At 31.0% G+C, this 24,005-nt stretch overlaps 1 protein-coding gene across 1 annotated transcript; it reads right to left on the minus strand.

Annotated features, from left to right (window-relative positions):
* Nucleotides 1-1,793: 1,793 nt before the first annotated feature.
* SFRP5_2 (Secreted frizzled- protein 5) lies at nt 1,794-23,699 on the minus strand (the record flags this gene model as incomplete). Its single annotated transcript, XM_035730034.2, has 4 exons — nt 22,656-23,699; nt 5,302-5,376; nt 4,350-4,594; nt 1,794-2,375 (listed from the first exon to the last, which is right to left on the minus strand). The coding sequence occupies exons 1-4, from the start codon at nt 23,458-23,460 to the stop codon at nt 1,794-1,796; spliced, it is 1,707 nt and encodes a 568-aa protein (XP_035589201.1). The 5' UTR covers nt 23,461-23,699.
* Nucleotides 23,700-24,005: the final 306 nt, after the last annotated feature.

A 24,005-nucleotide genomic window follows, 5' to 3' on the forward strand; every position in this document is an offset into this window, starting at 1 on the left:
AAGACCTAAGATATTTACCTATAGTTTGGTTTACTTTAGTTAACTCCTGTTAACCCTTTGAAGAGCACAGACTGCCAACCAGGATTCTCTAACCATCTCTGTCATGAGCTTTCCCTTCCGGTTCTCGTCAAGTGTTGGTCATTCAAAAGATGTATACCTCCAATTCCCGGTACATTGTGTTCTTTGCTTTCTTTTCTTTTTTGAAAATCCCAAGTTAAGGCTCACTTTGTGGTGCGATTTGATGATTTCTGTAAGGTGTGACCTATCAACCTCCTCTGTCTTTTCCTAATTTCCTCTTCAGCTGGAACGTGATTTATTCTCTGCCACAGTAGGCTGTTGCTAGTGGTATCCACCCAACGTATCTAGAATATCTTGCGTAGATAATTAGTCATAAAAACTTGTGTTTTTTTATGTTTGTTATAGTGGTTCTCCAAGTTTCAGCTCTTCACAGTGGAACTGCCTTGACGTTTGTATTGAAGTTTATGACTCTGATATTAGCTGACAGTTGTTTTGAGTTTCAAATCTTCAATTGTAGAAATACTGTTCTTGTATTCATAGTCTAAAATTATTGTCAAATGTTAAGATTATTTCTGTTTACAAAGAAACTTAAATACAATTTATCGTTTCCATCATTATAGAAACACAGTTAACCTAAACTTTTGTAACAGAATATACTATTTTACTATATATCATATTCATTCGACAGGAAATGATTCAGAATTTAATATTGAATATTTTATGTATTCCATAATTTCACTGATTTAAATCATGAGGCAATTGAAGCTAGACCACCACAGAAAACCTGGAAGCACTAGACGGCCGTTTCGTCCTAGTATGGGACTCCTCAGTAGTGAGCATCCATGATCCCCCACCCCACGAGACTCGAACCCAGGACCTACCAGTCTCGCTCCAGGCGCTTAACCAACTAGACCACCGAGCAGGCATCCAATGGTGTTAATATCTAACTTCAACCAATCTACGAAGTTGCGCCACCGTACACCATTGTCTTCAGTGAGTTGATATCTCACAACAGATCTGGTTGAACTGCACTGGTAACGGCTTCTCACTAGAACTCCACGAGTACCTCTTAAAGTTAGTCACTAGTGAGCTGATGAATATTATCAGTAGGGGTTTTGTGAAGATCTTAGAAATTTCACTGATTGAAATCATGAGTCAATTGAAGCTAGGCCACCATGGAAAACCCTTTCTGATATTCCATAATTTGAAAATTTCAAATTACTTAGGCAATATGTTTCACAAATCAATTTGAAACTTTGTCAATAACTAGAACCTGCATTCAATTGAAGAGGAAAGTTTTCATATAAATCAAGAATACAATACTTATGAGTATAAAGAATATATATATATTTCCATAGACATCTTTTTTTCTTTTATTAACCAACCAAATCAGGTTTTCATATGTTTATGTTTATGGACTAGTTTATGAGTTAAATTATGAATATATACCAAAAATTGAATTGAAATGATAATGTGTAATAATGACAATAGAGTTTATGAACGATTAGTTTATGATGGTTAATAGAGGAAAATGAAAGCATTGAAAAGAAAAACAAAATTTATGTGACTTTTTGTCTACATATAATCTTTTTCAATGTATAGAGGAAATAAATGATGTAATCACAATTACTTTCTTTTCTTTTTGGCATGATTTAATTCCATGTTAACAAAAGATTTCACTTTGTATAGAATGTAACAGATAATGTAATAATAGTCATCATAATAATGTGTATATATGATTATGTGAGTATATGTGTAAAGTGATTGATGCAGAATCAATTTAACCATGGTGATAATGTTTGAGGTGAGAATAAATCATTTTCACTTTCAATTGGTAATTTTTCACTTGATTTTGATAATTGCATATATGGTTGAAAATGAACTGAATTCTTTGAGTATTCAGTTGAATGTGATCTAACTGGATATGAATCTTTATTTCTCTGATTAATATTTTCCAGATATTTACTTTCTGTGTGTTTATTCAATGTACCTTGACTACGACGTACTAAGAGACGACGTGTTGCGTGCTTCTTGCGCGAATTTTGATGAAATGTCATTGAAGATGGGACTTTACGATTTATTCGATCGATGTTCGAGCTATTTAGTGACGAAAATGAAGATGAATGTAAATACTTATATGGTTGATTGACACGTCTTTGTGTGCTTATTGTATTGGACCGTTTAGCTGGTGTAGATTTCGTCTGATGAAGTGTATTTATCTGGTTAGTGTTTGAATTAGTTGACGATAGTCTGTCTGAAATTGGTAGCTTACATAGCTGTGAAGGTGGACGTCTCATTGCTTTAAGAGCACGTTTAAGGCCCATATTGGAACGGTTGATTCGGGATAAATACTCAACCTTGAATAAAAAGCAAAAAAACTGAGTTTAGAGTTTGTTTGTTGTTCACTAGCATCAAGATACTGGAGTTTTATTTGCTTATTATTCAATGTATGTTTTTCTTGCTAGTTCTAGTTTTTTCTATGAAGCAACAACTTGATGTAGTACAGAGTATAACCACTGGGATTCGACATAACTCCTACTATCGTATTCTGTAAGTATCCGCCTTCTAATTATAAATTATCTCATGAATGTCATCGTCAACAATATCATCAGTTATTCTTCATTAGTTTAACCTGACTATTTAATTAGACAAAAACAATTAATTAACAAAGACAAGGACTCCAGTGTTTGGAGAATACGATGAATTCACTGTATATCAATGCTGTTTCTTCAGCTATGTGGGACCTAAAAACTTTAGTTATTTGGATAAAACTGCTGTTGGGGCAAATAATACGAAAATTTGTGAACAAGTTTTTAGATTGGTGAATGTTTAGCTGATTACAGTCACCCAGTTACATTTATCTTCATGGTTGTATGGATACCTCATGAGTTTTCTTATCACAACACTCTTTTTGGCGTTACTCAACCTATCTATCATTGTACTCAAGCCATATTATGTTACATCAACTTGTCCACACCAGGCTTCATTACAATTTACGATACTAATAAAGAGATATGGTACATTGTCTCTTGTCTCCATAGAAAATGAATTATATATCCAGAAGATCCATAAACACCATCATGTTCCTCAATGAAACAGTTCTATAGTCAAATCCTATGGTCTAGCTTCTTTTTGTTCGACAAAGGCTTTTAGTGTAGTTTTGAGATTTTAGCTAGTTCATTCGAGAAAATCATTATATTTTCAATAGTAAGCAGTTAGTAAACCAGAGAAAATATAATCATTCTTGCTTTATTTACATTTGTGAAGGTAACTAAATAATTGTAGCAAATTAATGACTCTCTACATCGTTTTAAATTTACATTTATAATATCTTCCTTCAAATGATTATATAACACTGATTTCCTCATTTTTATTTCAGTTATGTTAAAGAATAATTCTATACAGACTATGAACAATTTATAGTTGAACTAGTTCTGTACAGTGAAAGAAAATCATTATATCTTTAGAAATTTTATATTTTCTTTGGGAAATAATGGGTATTATAAGAAAGTAAGTAATGAACAAACAAATACTATTTATATTTATCAATCAAAATGGTGGTTTCGCTTTTAGTTTACAATAGAAATGTGAGTTCAAATAATTGTGCAATAAGATTATAACTACTTATAAGTAATACGACGTTTATATTGTAATCTTTGTAAACCATTGAGTCATATTAAGTATTTTATTTGCTAAGTTATGAGAAATTCACTTGTTATAAGCTATTCAACTACTAGAATTAATGTCAAAATTTACTCATCCATATCTGAACACTTCATTTCTTCAGACACGTACTTTTAGGAAAAGAGAATGTAAAATAATTTCACATTTTAATGGGTTTTTTTATATTGAAAACAAAACTCACTACCAATTTGTAGCAAAGCTATCATACGTTAGTGACAAAAATGCAGTCAGTCTGTATTCCTGTCCATTTCATTGGGCCTATGGACAAAATATGCTTATATCAAGTAGTAATCCGCTTTTTACTCAAAATGTCTGAAATTAAAATAATATCTGTCTCATGTTATACAAGCCACGAAATCAAAGATATACTATGATGAAAGGGTGAGAAAAACTTATCCATTTATAGAATAATCAGTCGTACCCCGAAATGTTTATGCTTAAAATGATCCTCATATTTACTGATATACAAGACAACTTTTCAACAATACTTCAGCATATGTTCAAAGGAACTATTACGTAGAACTAGCCGTTGAAAGTGATTATTTGACATATACTACAGAATTATCATGAGATGCTATCGCTTACAACAATTTTTAATAAATTCAATAAAACGCGATTTAATAATTCTAAATAAATGATTGACTTACATGTAGAACTCCTCGACTTGGTGATATTTTACCCATTATCAACCATTTTGTTATTCTGTTATTCATTGAATCTGTTAATTCATCCAAAAGATTGCATTCACAATCTACAGTGATTTTTAACTGACCAAAATTAAGATGTTCTTTTGGAAGTTTAAGTGTTCTAGCTTGTGTGTCTAAGTACAATTGAATAGATCTATTATTGGTTGCAGTTTCTTTATTAATATAAACAATTTGTGCACGTATCACTGAAAAAGAGAACGGAAATAAACATAGAATCGAAGATGTGCTAAGTTTTTGATAATCTCGACATTTTTTATAGACGTGTTAAATGAACCTGACACTAACCCTAGTGTCATATTTACCTGTGAAACGTTTATAAGCGTTTATGAATATTTTGATAATTAAAATCATTAAGAAATAAAAAGAAATATTGCAGCTCATCGAAGTAAATATGGTAATTATTATCAGATAAAACATTCTATGATATTTAATTTTAAATTTCAACCATTGACTTTACTTTATGTAGATACAACTCTAGTAATGACCAGAACATTTAATTCATCTTATATTCTAGTTGATAGTGTGGTGTGTGCTACTTATAATTATATAAGTAGTATATGACGCGAGTCAGGAATGTAATATCTGGCGGAAGAAGATGGGGAAGATCAATAAAGGAAGAGCGGGAATAGAAAGCAATTAGTATGGAAATGCAAGAACATCGAAGTTCGAGACAATTATTAAACATTTTGCAAATTAAGTATTATAGTATGGTTTTTCTAATTTACCAAGTAACTCTGTAATTTTGTATTAAATATGGTTCGATTGTCTCCGCCCGTGTTCTGTTCACTACAATAGTAATAATTGTAAGACACTTGATCATCATAGCAAATTTTAAAATGATCTCCAAAAAATATAACTGAAAACAAAAATAAACGAATCTATTTCAACTTACCAACATCAGCCATACAGAAACTACTGATTGCACTTTCGAATGTTGGTTCCTCTACACAACCAGAACATCGAAGTCCTATAAGTCGATCAACAAAAAAATTACACAAATTATCAAGTGATTTTTAAAGTGAAAATCAATAATCTTATTAACAATATTGAGGTGTTTACTAATAACAATTAATGATGTAAAATTAATTATTAGTGAAAACTTTCATCTAGATAGATAGGTATATTTGCGTATGCTCAAAGTATTAAGGTACATATAATTAGATGCTACACGAAACGCAGTTTTTGTTTGATTGAACATACTAAAATGTAACCATTGATATGATAAATGGGTCATCCAGTTGATAAACATTGATAGAATTTAGTGCTTAATGTAATAAACTCATTGTTGTAACGTGTGTGACTTGCAGGTTTTGGTAAGCAGCGTTTTATCGATCGATCACAGTAACACGGAAAACACGTATGGACGACCTAGAGTCCCGATTGGTCCTGTTTCGCTGTCTAACCCAGCCAGTTGAGTCCAGAACACAAGTCTCAGCCTCTGAGTTATGAATCATTGTATTTCAGACATACTCTATTTATATACTAACCAAACAAACCACATCGTACCATAAAATAGAAAACAGCATTTACACAATACGTAACGAATGAATTAAATCATAGCCAATATGGAATGTACATTTAAAGTCCAAGGCCACCATAGACTTAACATGACAATGATTGGCATATTATTCTGCATCTATAACACTCATGTATAATCAGATGGATACATCATTATTAAGTTGGTATATTGTTAACAGTATTGAAAACAAGGATGTAATATCGATTGTTTTTTCTTGAGAGTATTCGGCAAAATTATTCACCCTTCATCCTTGAAAATTACCTTTTTATAACATCTTAATTGATAAATTCAAACCATACAAATGAAGTCAACTTTTTAGGACAGATACATTTGTTCATGAATAATTTATAAACTGATAACACTTCTTCTGTGAAAATTATATTTGAAATAATCTCAGCAATTGAAATTTATATAATTCCAATGTTTCGTCCAGCTAACTTGTCAAAACGTCTTCAGAGTAATTTCAATCGCTGAGATTATTTCAATTATAGTTTTCATGTAAAATGTCTTGTTTATACTCAGTACCCAATTTCTGTCAAACTATTCGTTTTAATCTTGATAAATATTCCTATTGATTACACTACTGTTTTAAATACAGTTAAGATCAACAGTTATCAGAGTATAAAACTAAATTCATACTGAAAAGTGATAATAATAATAAGAGGGTTTATTATCAAGGTCAATACAAATACAAACCACTTTTCATAAAAGTAAAATAACAGAAAATAACTAATATTATTAAGCCAATATTCATTTAAAAATGAAGAATATTTGAACAAACAATTGTTTTCAATAACTTAATCATCAGGCTCTACAGTTATAATGTAATAAGGAGGGTGTTATCAAGGTAATTACGATCAACGAATTGGGAATGATGGATGTGAAGATTGAGATAGAGATAATCAAAAATAATGATAATAAGGAGAAATTAAATAAATAAAAATCAAGGAAGGGGGTAAGAGGTTTATAATATTCAGTCTAGGTATTTGGTGATCCATTCGTAGGCCAAGGTAAACAAAGAGGCTGGATATATTTTTTAGATACATAAATTTGGTCTTCTGGAGTTGATTCAGATGGCTTCGACTATGTAAAGCAGTCGTAATCTAGCTCCTCGAAGTAGATATTTTGGAACTTGATATAAAACAGAGAAAGCTTCCTCCATTTTGATATGATGTTCACTATCTACCAAGTGAGAAAGAATGGTGCTGCTAATCGATTCGCTAACTCCTTTTCCCATACATGCTGGTACGTGTTCACGAAAACGCAAGGATAAAGCCCTCTGAGTACGGCCTATGTAACTAGCTCCACAGGAGCAGTTGAGTTGGTACACACACACACATGGAAGAGCCCATCTTCGGTAACCTATCCTTGTTTAGTTGTATGAGTACTGGTTTATTCACTTAATATTCTCTGTAAGTTTTTAACATGATGAATAATAACCAAATTTCATTCATTTCATTAGATGAAATTTTATTCTTACTATACTAAATCAGTTCGATTAAATATACTGAAAATTTTAAGTATGTGTCTTTGCTTGAGATTATTTAAAGACTTTAGTTATATTTCTATAGTTTCTAGTATATTCACATTGAAACCATTTAAATAATCTCTCAAAAAATCCAAGAGGGTTATGGCGTTTTGCACGATAGGTTATAACATCCATACATTGAAAAAAGTTATTATTTAACATACAACCTGCCTGGCAAGCTCCTGTAGGTATTAATCTTGTTTTTATATAAGCAAGATATCATTTATAGCTGATCGTCTACTACGCAATAAGTATTATTAGGCCGTATATATTTTAATCACAAGTCAGTTTTATTGATGGGGTTTCTAACGTAACCAATAAGCTAAGTAACTCAGTATTATGTGTTATTTAGTTTCAGATTCGTTCAAAAGAAGATATAAGTTCCATAATAAAGGTCTTATATTGGTTAGATGTATATTCAACAGGCGATAGCTGGAAAAAATGAGACTGAAAATGTTTTATCGTAGAGTAAAACTCATTTCACTCAGTATCATGTATGTTTATTTATCAAATCATCGGTAATATTTCTAACTGTCTCACAAGATGACTAAAGTTCGTATCTCTTGAATGACATCACTATTTATTATAAGTGACCTACAACTTCCAGCAAATATTGATTCAGCTTTCAAAACAATGTTTTCTGAATACTTTAAATGTAGTAGTGTAGTTCATTTTATATTCCTTGAATAACATGAATTTAATAACAGTGCAGAGAACGTCTTTTTCATTGCATTTTATAAACTATAAATAAATTATAAGCAAAGAGGTATAAAGGCTAGCAGTTAAATCAAGGATGCGCATTTCGTCCTATTTGGGACTCGTCAGCTAAAGGTGCCTGCATCTGAGTTGATGTACCGCTCGCTTCAAACGCCGTTGCGTTATCCACTTAGCTGCTGAGTCCTGATAGCCAATAAAAGACAGATCAATTATAGCCTTGAATATCAATGGGAAGATTCAAGTAAACAATTCCAAATGAATATAAATAAATTAGTTAGAAATAGTCATAATCAGTAAATAAAATAAAATGAGGATTTTTTGTGAACAAAATCTCAAACATTTTAGCTTTTGAGTCCTACAGATTAATTACATCGTTTGATGTATCAGGATTCAATCCAAACAGGATTGAGGTTTTTGTGGTGTATGAATGAATTAATGATTCCTTTGTACTTGTTGAATGCTTGATTTTGAATTTCAAATACGGTACATTCGTTCGTGCTTGTCTAATACTTCGTGTTTTAATTGCGTTATTTCTGAGATTCTTAGTTTATACTATAATTCAAATACTCCTAATCATCATAGGTAAATCATAAGTAAATATGTTATAAAGAAACACCCGGACAGTAGAGAATTATTTTGTTTCTCTAACATATTGTTGATCATTCCTGGGAATGTATTAAATAGTATTTCATAGATGAAATATAATGAGATATATTTCAAAACGGAGTTAACTGACCCTGCATAAATAGTATTAATGATTCAAGAATTTAAATGATAATATTTAACTTCGAGGTTTAGCACAGGCGGTACAAATGTAACATTTCATAAATAGTAACTAAAAGGTTAACCAAGAGTAATGGTGAAGTAAATATTATTTAAATAGAAACGAAATTTATGCTAAGATGATAATTATTGTTTAGCATTCTCACTATTTCTTGATTATTTAATCTTTTCGAATGAGAAAAATCATCCGAAATTTAACATAAAACATACAATGTAAATTATATTTTGTTTGTTGTTACTGCCATTATGAATAATGCATTCATAATCAACTCAAATTCTGGAGCAAATATGCATTAACCCAAGACGTTGTATCACATTAACATGATGAGGTGAACTTCAAAATACAAATGTCAACGGAGTTGAAATAATTGTAATAGCGATCATAATAGGAGAGACTAAACATTGAGAATACAGTACGATAGTAAGAAATAAAGGGGAATATGTAAAAGAATTGCCCACAATTTACATCTATAGAAAGATATATACGTCACTGTGAATAACTCTGAGCAATGTCTATTAACGTCTCTGACCACTGATTGGTTATCGCGTAGACCACAACCACGTTTTCTGTGACTGGCAACATGGCTCTAACTAACAGTCAACGACTTTATAGATTGATGACACATTTAGTTTCGTCCGCCCCTGGCTTTTTCTAACATAATCCTAATCCAACCAACATTGTTCATCTTAGTAGACTGTTGTTAGACAAATGAAACGCATATTTCAGTCATATTTATTTCAGTTTTATATCATACATTTTCACTACATAGGTTCATAAATAACGAGTACTTAAAGTGAACTGACCACTTAAAATAATTTGCACTAAAAAAGTATTTTAAATAATCAGTTAACAATAAAACAACTTTTTACTAAAGTGGATTTACAGTCCAAAAAACCCACATTAGTATTCAATACGTTCGCAATTCTTTAAATGGAATTAATTTTGTAAATGTGTTAGTCAATCTTAAGAATCATTTATAAACAAATGCTAAATTATAAATTTCTCCATTCATCTACTTAAAACAAAAAAAAAGATTTGGAAACATAGTAAATCCTTTGATAGTTTAGTCCTATTTCACCATAGAAATTTCTATTTAATATTAAGTTTCATTTTCAACGTTTGAAATAACCGTAATCTATTTACGCGCTGGGCATCTTTAAATATATTTCTTAAGCATCTTCAAGTAATAAAGATCCTGTCGAAGCTTTTTATCATTTTAATAAATATTTGAATATCAGAAGGGGTTTTGTGGAGATTTTAGCAATTTCACTGATTGAAATCATGAGGCAATTGAAGCTAGACCACCACAGAAAACCTGGAAGCACTAGACGGCCGTTTCGTCCTAGTATGGGACTCCTCAGTAGTGAGCATCCATGATCCCCCACCCCACGAGACTCGAACCCAGGACCTACCAGTCTCGCTCCAGGCGCTTAACCAACTAGACCACCGAGCAGGCATCCAATGGTGTTAATATCTAACTTCAACCAATCCACGAAGTTGCGCCACCGTACACCATTGTCTTCAGTGAGTTGATATCTCACAACAGATCTGGTTGAACTGCACTGGTAACGGCTTCTCACTAGAACTCCACGAGTACCTCTTAAAGTTAGTCACTAGTGAGCTGATGAATATTATCAGTAGGGGTTTTGTGAAGATCTTAGAAATTTCACTGATTGAAATCATGAGTCAGTTGAAGCTCACGGGGTGCGGGATGGTGGATGCGCACTGCTGAGGAGTCCCAAAATAGGACGAAACGGCTGTCCAGTGCTTCCAGATTTTCCATGGTGGTCTAGCCCCAGTTGACTCATGATTTCAATCAGTGGAACATTTGAATATTTTTTTTAGAATGAAATAAACATATAGTATGATTATAACAGTATGTAACAGTAGTTATGTAGTGATTTAATTGTTAAATATGAATACAAAGTCTCTGATTAGTTGTATGGGAATAATCAATTGTATGCAAATAATTCACATACAAAGATCTAGTATCTGAAGAAAAAAAGACTACTTTTCAGATAGATCAGTTGTAGAGTTTGTTCAGTTTGTAGAAATGGAATTTCAACTGACGATGTGTTTAAACTCGACTGATCATGACTTCATATTGTAGCTTTAATAATTTTTTCATGAATCCAGTAACAAGTGGACACATCATTAACGAGGTACAGGATTTTTGGAACTGTGTCAGAAACCATAGATGACAACAGATGATGATGACATTATATCACAAACTGATTGTAGTTGTGAGTGTGTGAAACTATGTCCCAAACCACTGATCATGATGGCTTTTTGGTCTAAAGGTCTTATATTTAATCCCAGCAGAAGTCTGGAGTGAGTATTGACGAAAGATCCTAGTCTAGGACAAAATAAATATGAAGTATTTCGTGATTCCCAAAGGTTCTCTAGATGAAATCAGTTTGTGGTAGAAACTGCCTTTATAAAAATATATTGTTAAGTCTATTTATTTAAGCAAGTAATGTATGACTGATTTTCTTGTAGTTTATATAAAATTTATAGTTTTCGCGCTAAAACTTATTGTTATTTCCTCATTGTAAAAAATGAATTAGAAGTTTTTGAGGAATTACGTAAAAATATTTCACTTTAAATTTTATCCCTATTAACCTAACTGAACAAGAATACTTTCGTCATTTAAAAGTTTTTTCCCTTTATATATGAAAAACTAGTCCTTGCAGTGCTATGGTGATCACAAGAATACTTGAAATTTATCAACTAAGCTGCGATCTTATCAGAAAGAAAGCTTCGCGTACATTTTTTTAAAATTCAGTTTTCCTTATGACCTTTGCCTCTTTTTGATCGACTGTTACTGCTTTTAGTTCGCTTAATTTCTGTATGTTTGAAGGCCAAATTTTTATTACTATATATACCGAGTTGTACCAGTTCGTTTTGTACTGCTGGTCCTACCTTGAATACCAAGTTTTCTTACAATTCATTATTTCCTTGTGCTAACCGTCGGGTTTTCATGTGTCGTGTGTACATTGCCGTCGTCAATTACAAAGAGAAACGATTATATTAAAGTGGCTCAATTGTTTTCCCAAGATCCGTAAGCATCGTAAGCCTGGACCAAGAGAAAATAAAGAGATATAACAGGTAATCTGTAGGATAACTATCAAGGTAGCATGATATTAACTTGAAGATGCAATATAAACCATAAACTAAAAGTGAAAACATCTTTGCACTACTGAAATCCGGTGGATGGAACTGTTGTCATTTGGAAATGTTTATTTACATTTTTGCTGTTATTTACTCTTTGTTCACTTACTAGTTAACTTGACTTTCAAATCCCTTCCTAATTATAGGGAGTGTATTTTCTTTTTTGTTTTCATGTTGTCGATACAAATGAAATATCTTATTTCTCATTACGTTCAATTGCCCGATAAGCGGTTGCCTGAGTCATTTGAAAATTATCTCGAAAGTTGTGAAATTCAATCATATTCATTTGATTTGTTTTAGATTGACTGTAAACTGACTTGATCCGTTTTGAAAGTAGGCATAAACTGTTTATTAACCCTTCCCCAATCAAACTGTCTCAGAATAACTGTGTTCAGACAATTTTCTAACGAAAAACCATACACTTGGAAGTTGGCAGTCTGTTATTATTACAGTCGTGATCTGCAAGTAAGTGTGGTTGAACACATACCTAAATGACTGAAAAAACAAATGAATTCCGATGGTCAAATAAGATCGCAGGATAGACAAACATCTTCCTCCATTGAGAAAAATTTCGTTAAGACCGGTCACATGGTTGATACCAAGTCAGCCTTTGTAGTATAGTACAAAAACTCTCAAGGGCGTACAATGAGGTTTATTGGAGCCTTGGCTATACGGAAACTGAAACCTCTTTTATGTTCTTATCCTTGACCAACTCTGGTAATACTGATTTATTATCCAGCATGGTTTTCACATTGTTTTTGTGTACTTGGTTATTCTTTATTTCCGCTTATTTTTAATTTGTTTAGCTGACCTTTAATTTTTCATATAAATGTCTTAACAAGTATATGTGGGATCAGATTGTTCGAAATATATTACGCAAATATATTACATAATTCTGATAACCTTTGTCCTCTCATTGCATTATCGAAAATTATTACTATAGTTGTATTTATAGTGCTAAAATTCCAGTAACCCTTGAAACAGTCCTATTACTTTCTTAAATTGTGACTGAAATAAGTATCGACTAATTATATTTTAATTTTAATCTTTCCACGTGTCACTTTACTTGACCTAGACAACATCGAATTTATGCAATGGAGACATCTTATACAACTTTATACTTCTAGTTTATAGCTTATCGAGAACACGATCTTTAAATTGTACAGTATACAATTGTTTTCCATTTACTTGATGAATATCAATTTTTCAATTCACTGAATATTACGTTTGATGGATACCACTCTAGATTGCCAGTTAGTAACTGATTCAGATCCCCATATATCCCTAAAGGAAAAAGATGTGTAGAATCGTGCTTAACTCACAAATTGTACATCTTACTTAAAATGATACGGAAGACTGAACATGGTATTTTTGTTACATGGATAATAAAGACATTCCAGAAAACTTTTCATTTTGTCTACGGATTATTTATATAAATCAAACTGAGAAATTTTCAGAATTTTAATCATACATTTTTTTGTATAATGTAAGGAAATAATTATATAAGAACTAAATTATTTTTGTAATTTTGACTTTTGTTTCGGATGCATCAGACATATTGAAATCTAAATAAGAAATGAGGATTAGAGTATTAAAACCATGGTTACCTCAATGACGCCCTAAAGATAAGAGTTATTACTTTAATATATATGCTAACATGATAGTGATAAACACAATCAAATATGAGAAGAAAAATCACCTCCGGGTAACCAGAAATATCTGTCAGTAATAAACTTTACATAATATCTTAAATTTTGTTAACTGATTAATATAGATTTTACACCAGCTATAAATGTAATCGTTCAAAATAAACAAGAAAGCTACTGACAGATTTATTAAACAGTTCAGATTAAGTTTACATTTACAGTGATCTGTGGATTTTTAACCAATTAACTTAAAAAAAACTCAATGTACCACTGACTATTATAGTCAAATCTTTTAGTTTAATCATCAAGTAATCAGTATAATTGATAAATTTCCATTCATAATAATGGAATAAGAGAATGTATATTAAAAAATAGGTATCATTATCAAGCTTTGACTTGATAATTCCGAATAAATTGGGGATTGGGTAGATTACTATAAATAAAAATAATATATTTATAATATCAGAAGGGGTTTTTGTATATAGTATAGTAATTTCAATAATTGAGGTCATGAGTCAATTAAAGCTAGATCACCATGGGAAACGTGGAAGCACTGAACAGCCATTTCGTCCTATTGTGAAACTTCTCAACAGTGCGCATCAACTATTGAAATCACTACTGTTATATCCACAAAAACCCCTTCTGATAGTAATCAACATATGCTCAGTAGTGACTGACTTCAAGATGTATATGCTGGAGTTCTAGTGAGAAGCAGTGACCAGTGGAGTTCAACAGGATCATTTGTGAGATAGTAACTCAGTGAAGATAATGGTGGATGTGTCGCCCAATTTTGTGGACTAGTTGGAGTTAGACATTGACAGCATTGGATGCCGACCGGCTCAGTGGTCTGGTGGTTAAGTGTTCGCGCACGAGACCAATATGTCCTGTGTTCGAAGCTCGCGGTGGGGGGCGGGATCGTGGATGTGCACTGCTGAGGATTCCCACAATATGACGAAACGGTCGTCTAGTACTTCCAGGTTTTCCACTATGGTCTAGCTTCAACTGACTCATGATCTCAATTATTGACACTTATAATATCCCAATGACTAGAAAAAAATTAAATTTTCTGACGTTTTGTGACTTAGTTTAAGTCTCTTCTTCAAAGAATGTATATTGAGAAAGATTATTAAATTATTATATCTCCTTATTTATAAATTTAAATCATTGAAAATTGATGATTAATCAACCTTTCTTTTATAGTAACAAATCATTCAATGACTTGCTTTATTAGAATTATTATTCTTAAGTGATATTGTAGTGAATATGAACACCGTTGGGGACAATCGAATGTATTTAACACAAAATTACAGGACTTGTTAATAAAATCTAACAATCATAAAGTAAATGCTTAATTTGCAAAATCACCAATTGTCTCAAAATGACCCAGACTTCATTGTTCTTGCATTTTCATACAAATCGCATTCTGTTTTCATTCTTTACTGTTCGATCCTCTTGTCTCTCTGCTTCCAGAACTTCTGTTCACGACTAACATCATCTACTACTTATGTCAATATAAGTAGCACACACCACAATATTTTGTAAATAATTGACTCTTTCAGGGTATATTTATTTATTTTCTTAAAAGTTTTTCTTTAACAATGCTTAATTTCTTATTATCACCTATTAATAATCTACAAAATTAATATAAAAATTGTTTAAACTAAATAAAACACTGACGTAATTGTTTATGTCTAGAAGATTTTCAATATTTAATGCACTTTTCTATGTAATATAGACGCTTTATGTAAATCTAAATAATAATAATGAAATATTATTTGTAGAACACTGTAGTTACATTCATAGGTAATAGGGACATAAATTGAAATTCTAGTAGTATAATAAAGCTATTTAAACAACTTTTTTTCTTCAAGATGTAAAACATAGATTACAGAGTTTGAGGAATAGATTGTTGTTGTTGTTGTTGTTGTTGTCAGGTATACCAAGAACGCTGAAAATAATTTTCTTATGGGCTATGTAGAGAAGGTTTCTGAAATACAGTTGCAGTCATAATATTATCCTCTTTAGTCCAAAACTTCTAGGGAACTAGTTTAGGGGTTGTGGAGATTATTAAGTTTTTGATTGAGATCATGAACCGATTGATGTTAGACCACGTTTGCGCGCAAGACTGAAGGCCTTGGGTTCGAATCCCACGAGCGAGATCGTGGACGCGCACTTCTCAGGAGTCCCATAGTAGGACGAAACGGCCGTCCAGTGTTTCCAGGTTTTCAATTGTGGTGGTCTAACATCAATCGGTTCATGATCTCAATCAAAAACTTCCAGGGAAACTGAGAATGGTGCTGCTAAGTTTACAGGTGTTTCCCTAAATGGTATGATTTATCAGGGACCAGACACCACTGCTGAATTAGTGTGTATAATGTTACGTTTTCGCAAGAAAGCAGTTGCAACTTCTACAGATATTGAGGAAATGTTTATGCAAGTGAATCTGCCTGAGTTTGATCGAGGAGCTTTAAGATTTCTGCGGATGTTGGAGGGTGATATTATAGCGAGTCGGTCAGATTTCGAATGATCTTCAAATCATTCGGGGCCGCGTCATTGCCGTTTTGTGCGAACTTTTCCAAGAATAAGACAGACTAAAAATTCTCTGTTAGTTATGATTGTTTTATCGTAGATACTATCAATAATTTGTTTTATGTAGATGATTGCTTGATATCATTTTCCTCCAGTAAACAGGCAAAATAACTTGTTATGTAGATAAGTGAATTATTATCAAGACGAGGTTTCAATTGGAAGAAATGGATAATCAACTTGTAAGAAATAAAGGCCTTTTAGCCTGATGTATGTAAAGAAGAGTTTCCGATAAAAATGTTGACGAGTTATCTTGATGAGAATATTTATCGAAAATAAATTCATTAGTAAAATTAAACCTATCGATAAGCGGGATTACTATAGACTGAATAACAAAAGTCCATTAACATTTGTATAATAACATATGACCTACAATATATATTAGAAAAGTAATTAAAGAACATAATTTTTCTTAATCAAAATCTGATCAGTTTTGGTTGGCATATGAGCATCCTGTGCGGATTGCCTTGATATAGTCCTTATGACACAAGCCGAGATGGATGTACATCCAGATGGCGAGTCCTGAATAGGACGAAACATGCATCCTAGCTTCTACCTCCAGCAACATCCCATCTTTTCTATTTTAAATTTTGTCAAAATCACCGTATCGAGCTAATCTTCAGAGGATGCCCTATATACCAACCAAAGCCGGTCGAATTTTAGCTAAAAATACTAAGAACGAGATTATGGAAACCTTTTCAAATAGAATTAAATCTCATACTCGTTGCACAATTGAGTGGCTATCTGGATCTACTAGCTATATGTATAGCGCGATGGCTTTTGAAGCGAATAGTACTGGGTTTGAGTCTCGAAGTGAACATTTAATCTGGGGTACAGATACATCCAGCTGAAGCGTCGCAAACAGGATGAAACGCGCGTCCTGGATTCTTCTGCTAGCCACATTTCAATAAATTTCTCCTAGTTTGCTGTGATAGGATGTTTTTAAGAAGGTTACATGATTTCTACACAAAAAACGATTGATGTAATTTGATCTTATCAACTGTAGATCATGGAAAATAATGAAACAAAATTTAGAATAAATTTTATTTTTCTGGATTTAAAAGTCAATATTCAGTGAAACATTCTGTTGTTTGCTCATTTCAGTGGCTAAGTCTATTTTGATGTGATTGTATTCCCTAAGCTGGATTGTTTATAATTTTACAAATTTTCTACAGCCTATAGTCTTGTTGACAAAACGTTTCGACTATGTTCTTTTCAGTAAGCACATAATTACAAACACATTCAAATAGATTATCGATTATTATACCATTCACCAAAGAGTAATAATTTGTTATTACCTTGAAATTAAATTCATTCAATTGACATCACTGGCAATTGTTTAAGATTTATCTTAGATGTAAAAATAGATTTTTGATACTGGCTAAGAATATGAGTTATTTCTTTTAGAGGAAAGATAGTGAACAGTAATGATTTTTAGTAATTAAGTGGTCAATTCGTGAAAATTATTTAATGAATTCCAATGTTCTAAAAACCCAAGAGGATCCTCTTAACTGCGATCACTTCATTTTTAAGAATTACTTAGAGTTTATTAAACTAAGATGTGACATCAGTCCATGAGGTTATTAATTTTTGAATTGAGTCATATAGATTGTAACAGATCACTTGTTTGATTTTACACGATTATCGTATTCAAATAATTTGAGTCGTTCAATAACATAAGTTAGGATCCATCGTAAAGATTAAAGTGTATCAACTTTTTCTAATTTCATAGATCTTAATTTTAAAAATTGCTTTACATTTTCTACTGCACTAAGTTGTTTTTGTTTTTCTTTATGAATCATATTGTCTATAACTACCTATGAAACTATGACTATAATTATTACTCAATAAAGTCATCTCACTATGGTGACGTGAACTAAGGATCTAAGTTACTTATGACTAAGTGACTAACTAGGAATTCATTAACCATTGAATGAATTATTCAAACATATTGGAAAGTAAGGGTAACTAATTTAGAAAAGCCTAAGTATTACAATCTATTCTTATTAATTAGTTATCTATAAAGTTTTCTTAGTCAATAAAGTTTGTAATAATTTATATTAATCATTTTTTTATAATGAAATTTAACTATTAAAATTATTTTGGTCTTGGTGGAGTTTTGTTCTCTGAGCTGGATGGTTCGGTCAGAGAACAAAACTCCACCAAAATCATCCACCTGAGCTATAAATCTTCTCCACCATCTCATTATTTTGGTCTGTAAATGTATCTTTTATTTGTATCTATTTAACTAGACAAATGTAAAGTAAATGCAAAATGAGCAAATGACATAATTAATCTTTTTTTTTTCATTTTATTGGTGAAAAACAAACAAATTAACCATTAATATTTCTCATCATTAAAACATATGGTCCAATCGATTTACCTCTTGTCAACAATTCCTATAGAAATAATAATAATGAATAAATTCAATTATATAATAGTCTTTTAAGTTTACTTATATTATTTCTAAATAGGAAGCTTTCTAACTGTCATTATTTATGATTTACATGAATGTTTGTGGTAGATATTCCTTTTATAAAACTTAAAAAATATTATTCTTTGATCTTTTTGTTTGTTTGTATCATGTCTTAACAACAAAATTAGATTAATGGTATGGACATAGTTTAACTATGTTCTAGTTTGTTTCCAAAATATTTGAATGTTTGTTTTTTTTATTTATTTATTAATGATTCAAATTAAATGGAGAGAATATTGAGGAAAGTGCAGAAATGTTACAAACAGTAACCAGTAAATTATGTAATCATATAAATTTTTTAAAAAAAAGAATAGTAGTGGGTAACATCAATTATTTATTGATTATTTTGTATCTAATTGTTAAAATGATGCTCTTAAATTTAAGAGGTGATAATGTTTGTTTGTTTTTTATGAGGAAGAAGAGAAGCTAAAAGTCTAAATGATCTATGTGCAGAACTAAGCACAATTAATATATTATCATTATTACTATTATTATTGTTCCCTTCTAAATGTAAGATCATCAAAAGAAGGTAGTCAAACTATTGATTAGTACAATAAGTGTAAATCCATTCTGATAAAGTATTGTGATAATGACTGTGAATATCAGAAAGTCAATTGTAAGAATTTCTTTTTGTTTAAAATGATGATTCTTGGTCGTTTCTTTAGTAGAATTTTTAAGAGATATCATTGAGAACTGTCCATTTTAAAACGAGACGAAATACTATTATTTTACCATAAATCTATGAAATAACTGGCAGCACCATTTATAAATAACTATAACACTTTGATTAGAGTGAAACAATTGTGGTAAAATCTTAATTTTAAGATGATGGAGAAGATATATAACTCAGGTTGATGATTTTGATGAAGTTTTGTTCTTTGTGCTCAACAGGTTAATAAGAATCAATCAACATCGAGGTCTACAGGACAAGCTGTGAACTACATGTGAAAAAATTTGAACACATCATTTCTACCCGAAGTTTGTACTGATAAAGAAGAACGATGAAAGTTTCACGACCAAACCATCCAGATCAGAGAACAAAATTTCATCAAGATCCATTGATTGACATTTTAGTATCCTTACTCACTTTTTGACTTATCAATGAACTGATGTGGTTAGCAAAGAATAAAGCTTATCGACCCAATCTATATTTCACTGACAGAAGTGTGCCTTATTAAAACCCACATCTTATATTCACAAATTGTGTCAAAAATTGGGTTTTGTGAGTAACCACATACATCAAATCGGTTCAGGTAATAGATTTCAAAACAACATACAAGCACGAAGACAATCCAGTGAAACGTCTTTGACCAGAATTGTAATGGTCGAGGTTAAATAATCGTACACTACTGAACATTATCGAAGTAGGCAATAAATTATTTTTCCCTCTTCTACTCATCATTCTATGCGTTAGATTGGTTGGATGTATTGCGACGTTCTTTAGTCAACATTTTTAGTTATGACAATATTTGCTTCTAGGGTAACAATTGTAAGTGTTTAATATTTAAAAAATTAAATCAGCTTACTTTCACTAACTAGTTTAATTATTCACACAGGCATTTATTTGCCACTAATATGGACTAATTTGTTTGCCAACTACCGAAAGATTCCTAATCTTATCTCCCTGTCTTAACTTATCATTAAAACTTATCAGTCAACACATATAATGTAATAACAAAGCTAAGTGACTCGGTCTCACATTTTTCTTTGCATTTAAACTTTGAACATTAAAAATATTAGGTAAAGTGAACTGTACACATATGTTAACACAAGGCAGAAACTCAACTTTTATTATGTTTGCTCTGTATATGAAGTATGAAAAAACGTCATGAAACATCGTAATTGAAACATGTTTAATCTATAAATAACGATATAAACACAACCTTGAAAGTTTCCTTATTGTAGACATTTTTCCTCCATTTATTCGTGTATTCATCAGTAAATATTACTTAATTTAATATCTTTTGCACAATATATGATTATTAGTTAAAGTTTGGATTAACTAGTTGTTGGTAAACTTGACTAAACTTTGTTCATTCTTTGTTGACATATACTCATCCTGTAGATACTGGCCCAATATAACACTTTCGTCACGTCTTATCGAATAGATAGACTGTATCTAGCAATGAAGTCCAGGACGCACACTTCATTCTATTTGGGACTTCACTTTTAGCTACAATCCATCTATTTTAAAATAGGTGAAGAAAACAGTTATTCATGTTGAAAAAATTAAAATTTCTTAACAAAGTTTTAAGGAAATCGCTGAAACTTAGCGCTAAGATAATAAAATATTTCATGTGAACCTACTTAATATCATAAGAAAATAACGGAAATAATTGGATGAATGTGAAATTGGACGTCTATAATTTAAGTATCTTAATAATCATAAAATGAAAATTGATTTTCTTACTAATTTATATTTTGTCATAATTTCTTAACGGTTTCTCGGTCTACCTGTGGTGTAGGCTACTTATGTTGGAAGATTTAAGTAGATTTTAGCAATAGTCGGAAGTGGAATGACTGGCAGCAAAAGATTGAGAAGATTGAATTGAAGAGAGTAGAAGTGGAAGGAGTAAGAAATTGGAATACCAACTGAATTTGAAGAGTGAAGAAATATGTACAGGATAAATGAAAGAAGATGTGCAAATAATGTATTTATTGCTTGATTTTCATATTTTACAATAGCATTGCATAATTATACGTTAACAAAAAATTCATTTTCCCCACCTGAGTCCACATACTCTATATACCTAATCTATTTTGATCCGTTTAGCATAACAGAGATAAAATTGAAATCAGTGATAATTCTCACCTTTCATTCAGTATGTTCTTACGCCCATGTTAAACAAAACTGTTCGATATTCAGTGGTTGCTAACATATATATATTACTACTTATAACTTTTAATCAGAATATTTAAGGATTATGAAAAAGAAAATAATAATAAATAATACAATAAATATATTTTTGTATTGTCCTAATGAGTAGAAAATTGTACTTATGACGTTCCGTGACTTAACGTAAGTCCCTTCTTCGGACTAAATAAATAACCGAAATTAAAGTAACCAACGTTTAGATAGTACAAAGAAAATAATACATTCTACCCCATCCTTAATATATTTGAAAGTTTCAACTCCAATTTTGTCATTGAAACCAATAAATCATATAATTTCAAATAGTGTAAATTATTTGAAATTAGAGCATCTATTTTGAGGGTTGGCAAATGTTTATATTGATAATTTATGTTATTTAATGTACAAAAAATATAATTAAAACCCTAAATCTACAGATACTTCATGTAGCTGTCATTCAGAGATCACCTTATTAACACTTAGTTATAAGAACATTACCGAATGGGTGAAAAATTTCATCTTTGGGATTGACATAGACTCTAAAATTGCTTTGCGGACTATTAGCGTAGTTCTATCCTCACTCTAGTTGGGATAGTCTCTCTTTCTGCAATTAATAATAAAAACTGATGGTTATCTAACATGGAAATATTGGATACAGTTTATGCACATTTGAGTTCCTACTGACAAGTGGATTAAACTGGTCAACTGTTTCATAGTAGTATGGGACTCCTAGGAAATACAAACACACTAGCTCTAGCTGTTAGACTGCTTTTCCGAAATTCAATAGATTAAAGACTTCAGCCATTTTCCTCATCATAATTATGATGAAATTCTGTAACATTTCAGTAAAGTTTTCATACAATATATATACATAGTTTCATTTCAAAGATTAAGTGCGACAGTTCAAGCATTAAATGTTAATAATTCTTAATCAAAAGAATGCTTTGTGTTTATCACAGATCACTCACTTCTCTGTTGAGTTAATGGTATACACATTCTAGTTGCACTAGTAGGAAATCTAGAACATTTAACAATATCTGGCCATCCAAACCCAAATTGTAACATTTTTGGTAAACAACTTCTTCGTACATCCTCACATAAATTTTGACATGGATGTATAAGACGTTCTTGATGTCCATCAACACAAACTGGTGCATATAAAGCACATAAAAATTTTCTCAAATCAGAATGACATTCAGTTTGAGCTAAACTTGTCCATACTTGTGATTGTTCAACAGCTTCTTTAAGATCTTCATGTTGTAAATAATTTGGTAATATCATACCATCATAACCAATATTTTGACATAATGACATATTTTTAGGAATTTTATGACATCTTTGACTACCATAACCATTTAATAGACGATGCCAATCTGCATAATAACTTGTTGGATCTAATCGATCTATATTTGATGAATGAGTATTATGTATATCGAAAAAGTTTTCATCTAAGAGTAATGATGAAGAAAGTGATGATGTTGGTGATGATAAGGCTGTTGATGATGATACAGATGATGATGATGATGACGATGAATCATGATCATTAAATAATAAATCATTATGTAAATAATTTCTTTTTGAATAATTATCATGATTTTTAATATATTTTGAATTCCATGAACTAAGAAATGGTTGTTTCGATGCACTTGTTAAACCAATTCTTCCAAATATATGCAAAGGATAAGAATAAACTGTACTATTCACATAATAACAAGAGAGAATGATAGAAAAATTTATAATCCACAAATTTATTAAAAATGTAATTGTTTTCATATTGGATTTATAATTTATAGAATTATTGAATTGAAAATTGTACAACTAATTCAACGGATTGTTTTAATAAATTAATTCCCACAATAAATATAAGATGAAATTCATAATTGTCTAGATGATTGCCTAGAGCATATTTTCCTTTTTTTCTTTTTTACAAAATGTTTGTATCAAATGTCAATATTTATGATAAGAATTAAACTTCTATACGCCCAATTTATTAGTTACGTTAAAATTCAGGTTTTATTAATACAATGGTTCTATTGTATTTTATTAGACTTTATACTGGTAAGTATTATCCAATCCGATAAGAGGGTATGTACACATGCGAACACACACACACACATACATACATACATACATACATGCACACAAACACATTTTACAGATGCACAAAAAAATAAAATAAAAGAATTGTAATTATAATTTTGTAAACTGACAAGACCAAATTATGTAAGATGATGGGAGAATAACACATAGAAGAATAAAAATGAGAACTTCACTACAAGCTATAGATGGAATAAAAACAATGGTAGGGTGAATATAAC

The sequence above is a fragment of the Schistosoma haematobium genome, chromosome 4 (assembly GCF_000699445.3).
Source record: "Schistosoma haematobium chromosome 4, whole genome shotgun sequence".
NCBI classification, from domain to species: domain Eukaryota; kingdom Metazoa; phylum Platyhelminthes; class Trematoda; order Strigeidida; family Schistosomatidae; genus Schistosoma; species Schistosoma haematobium.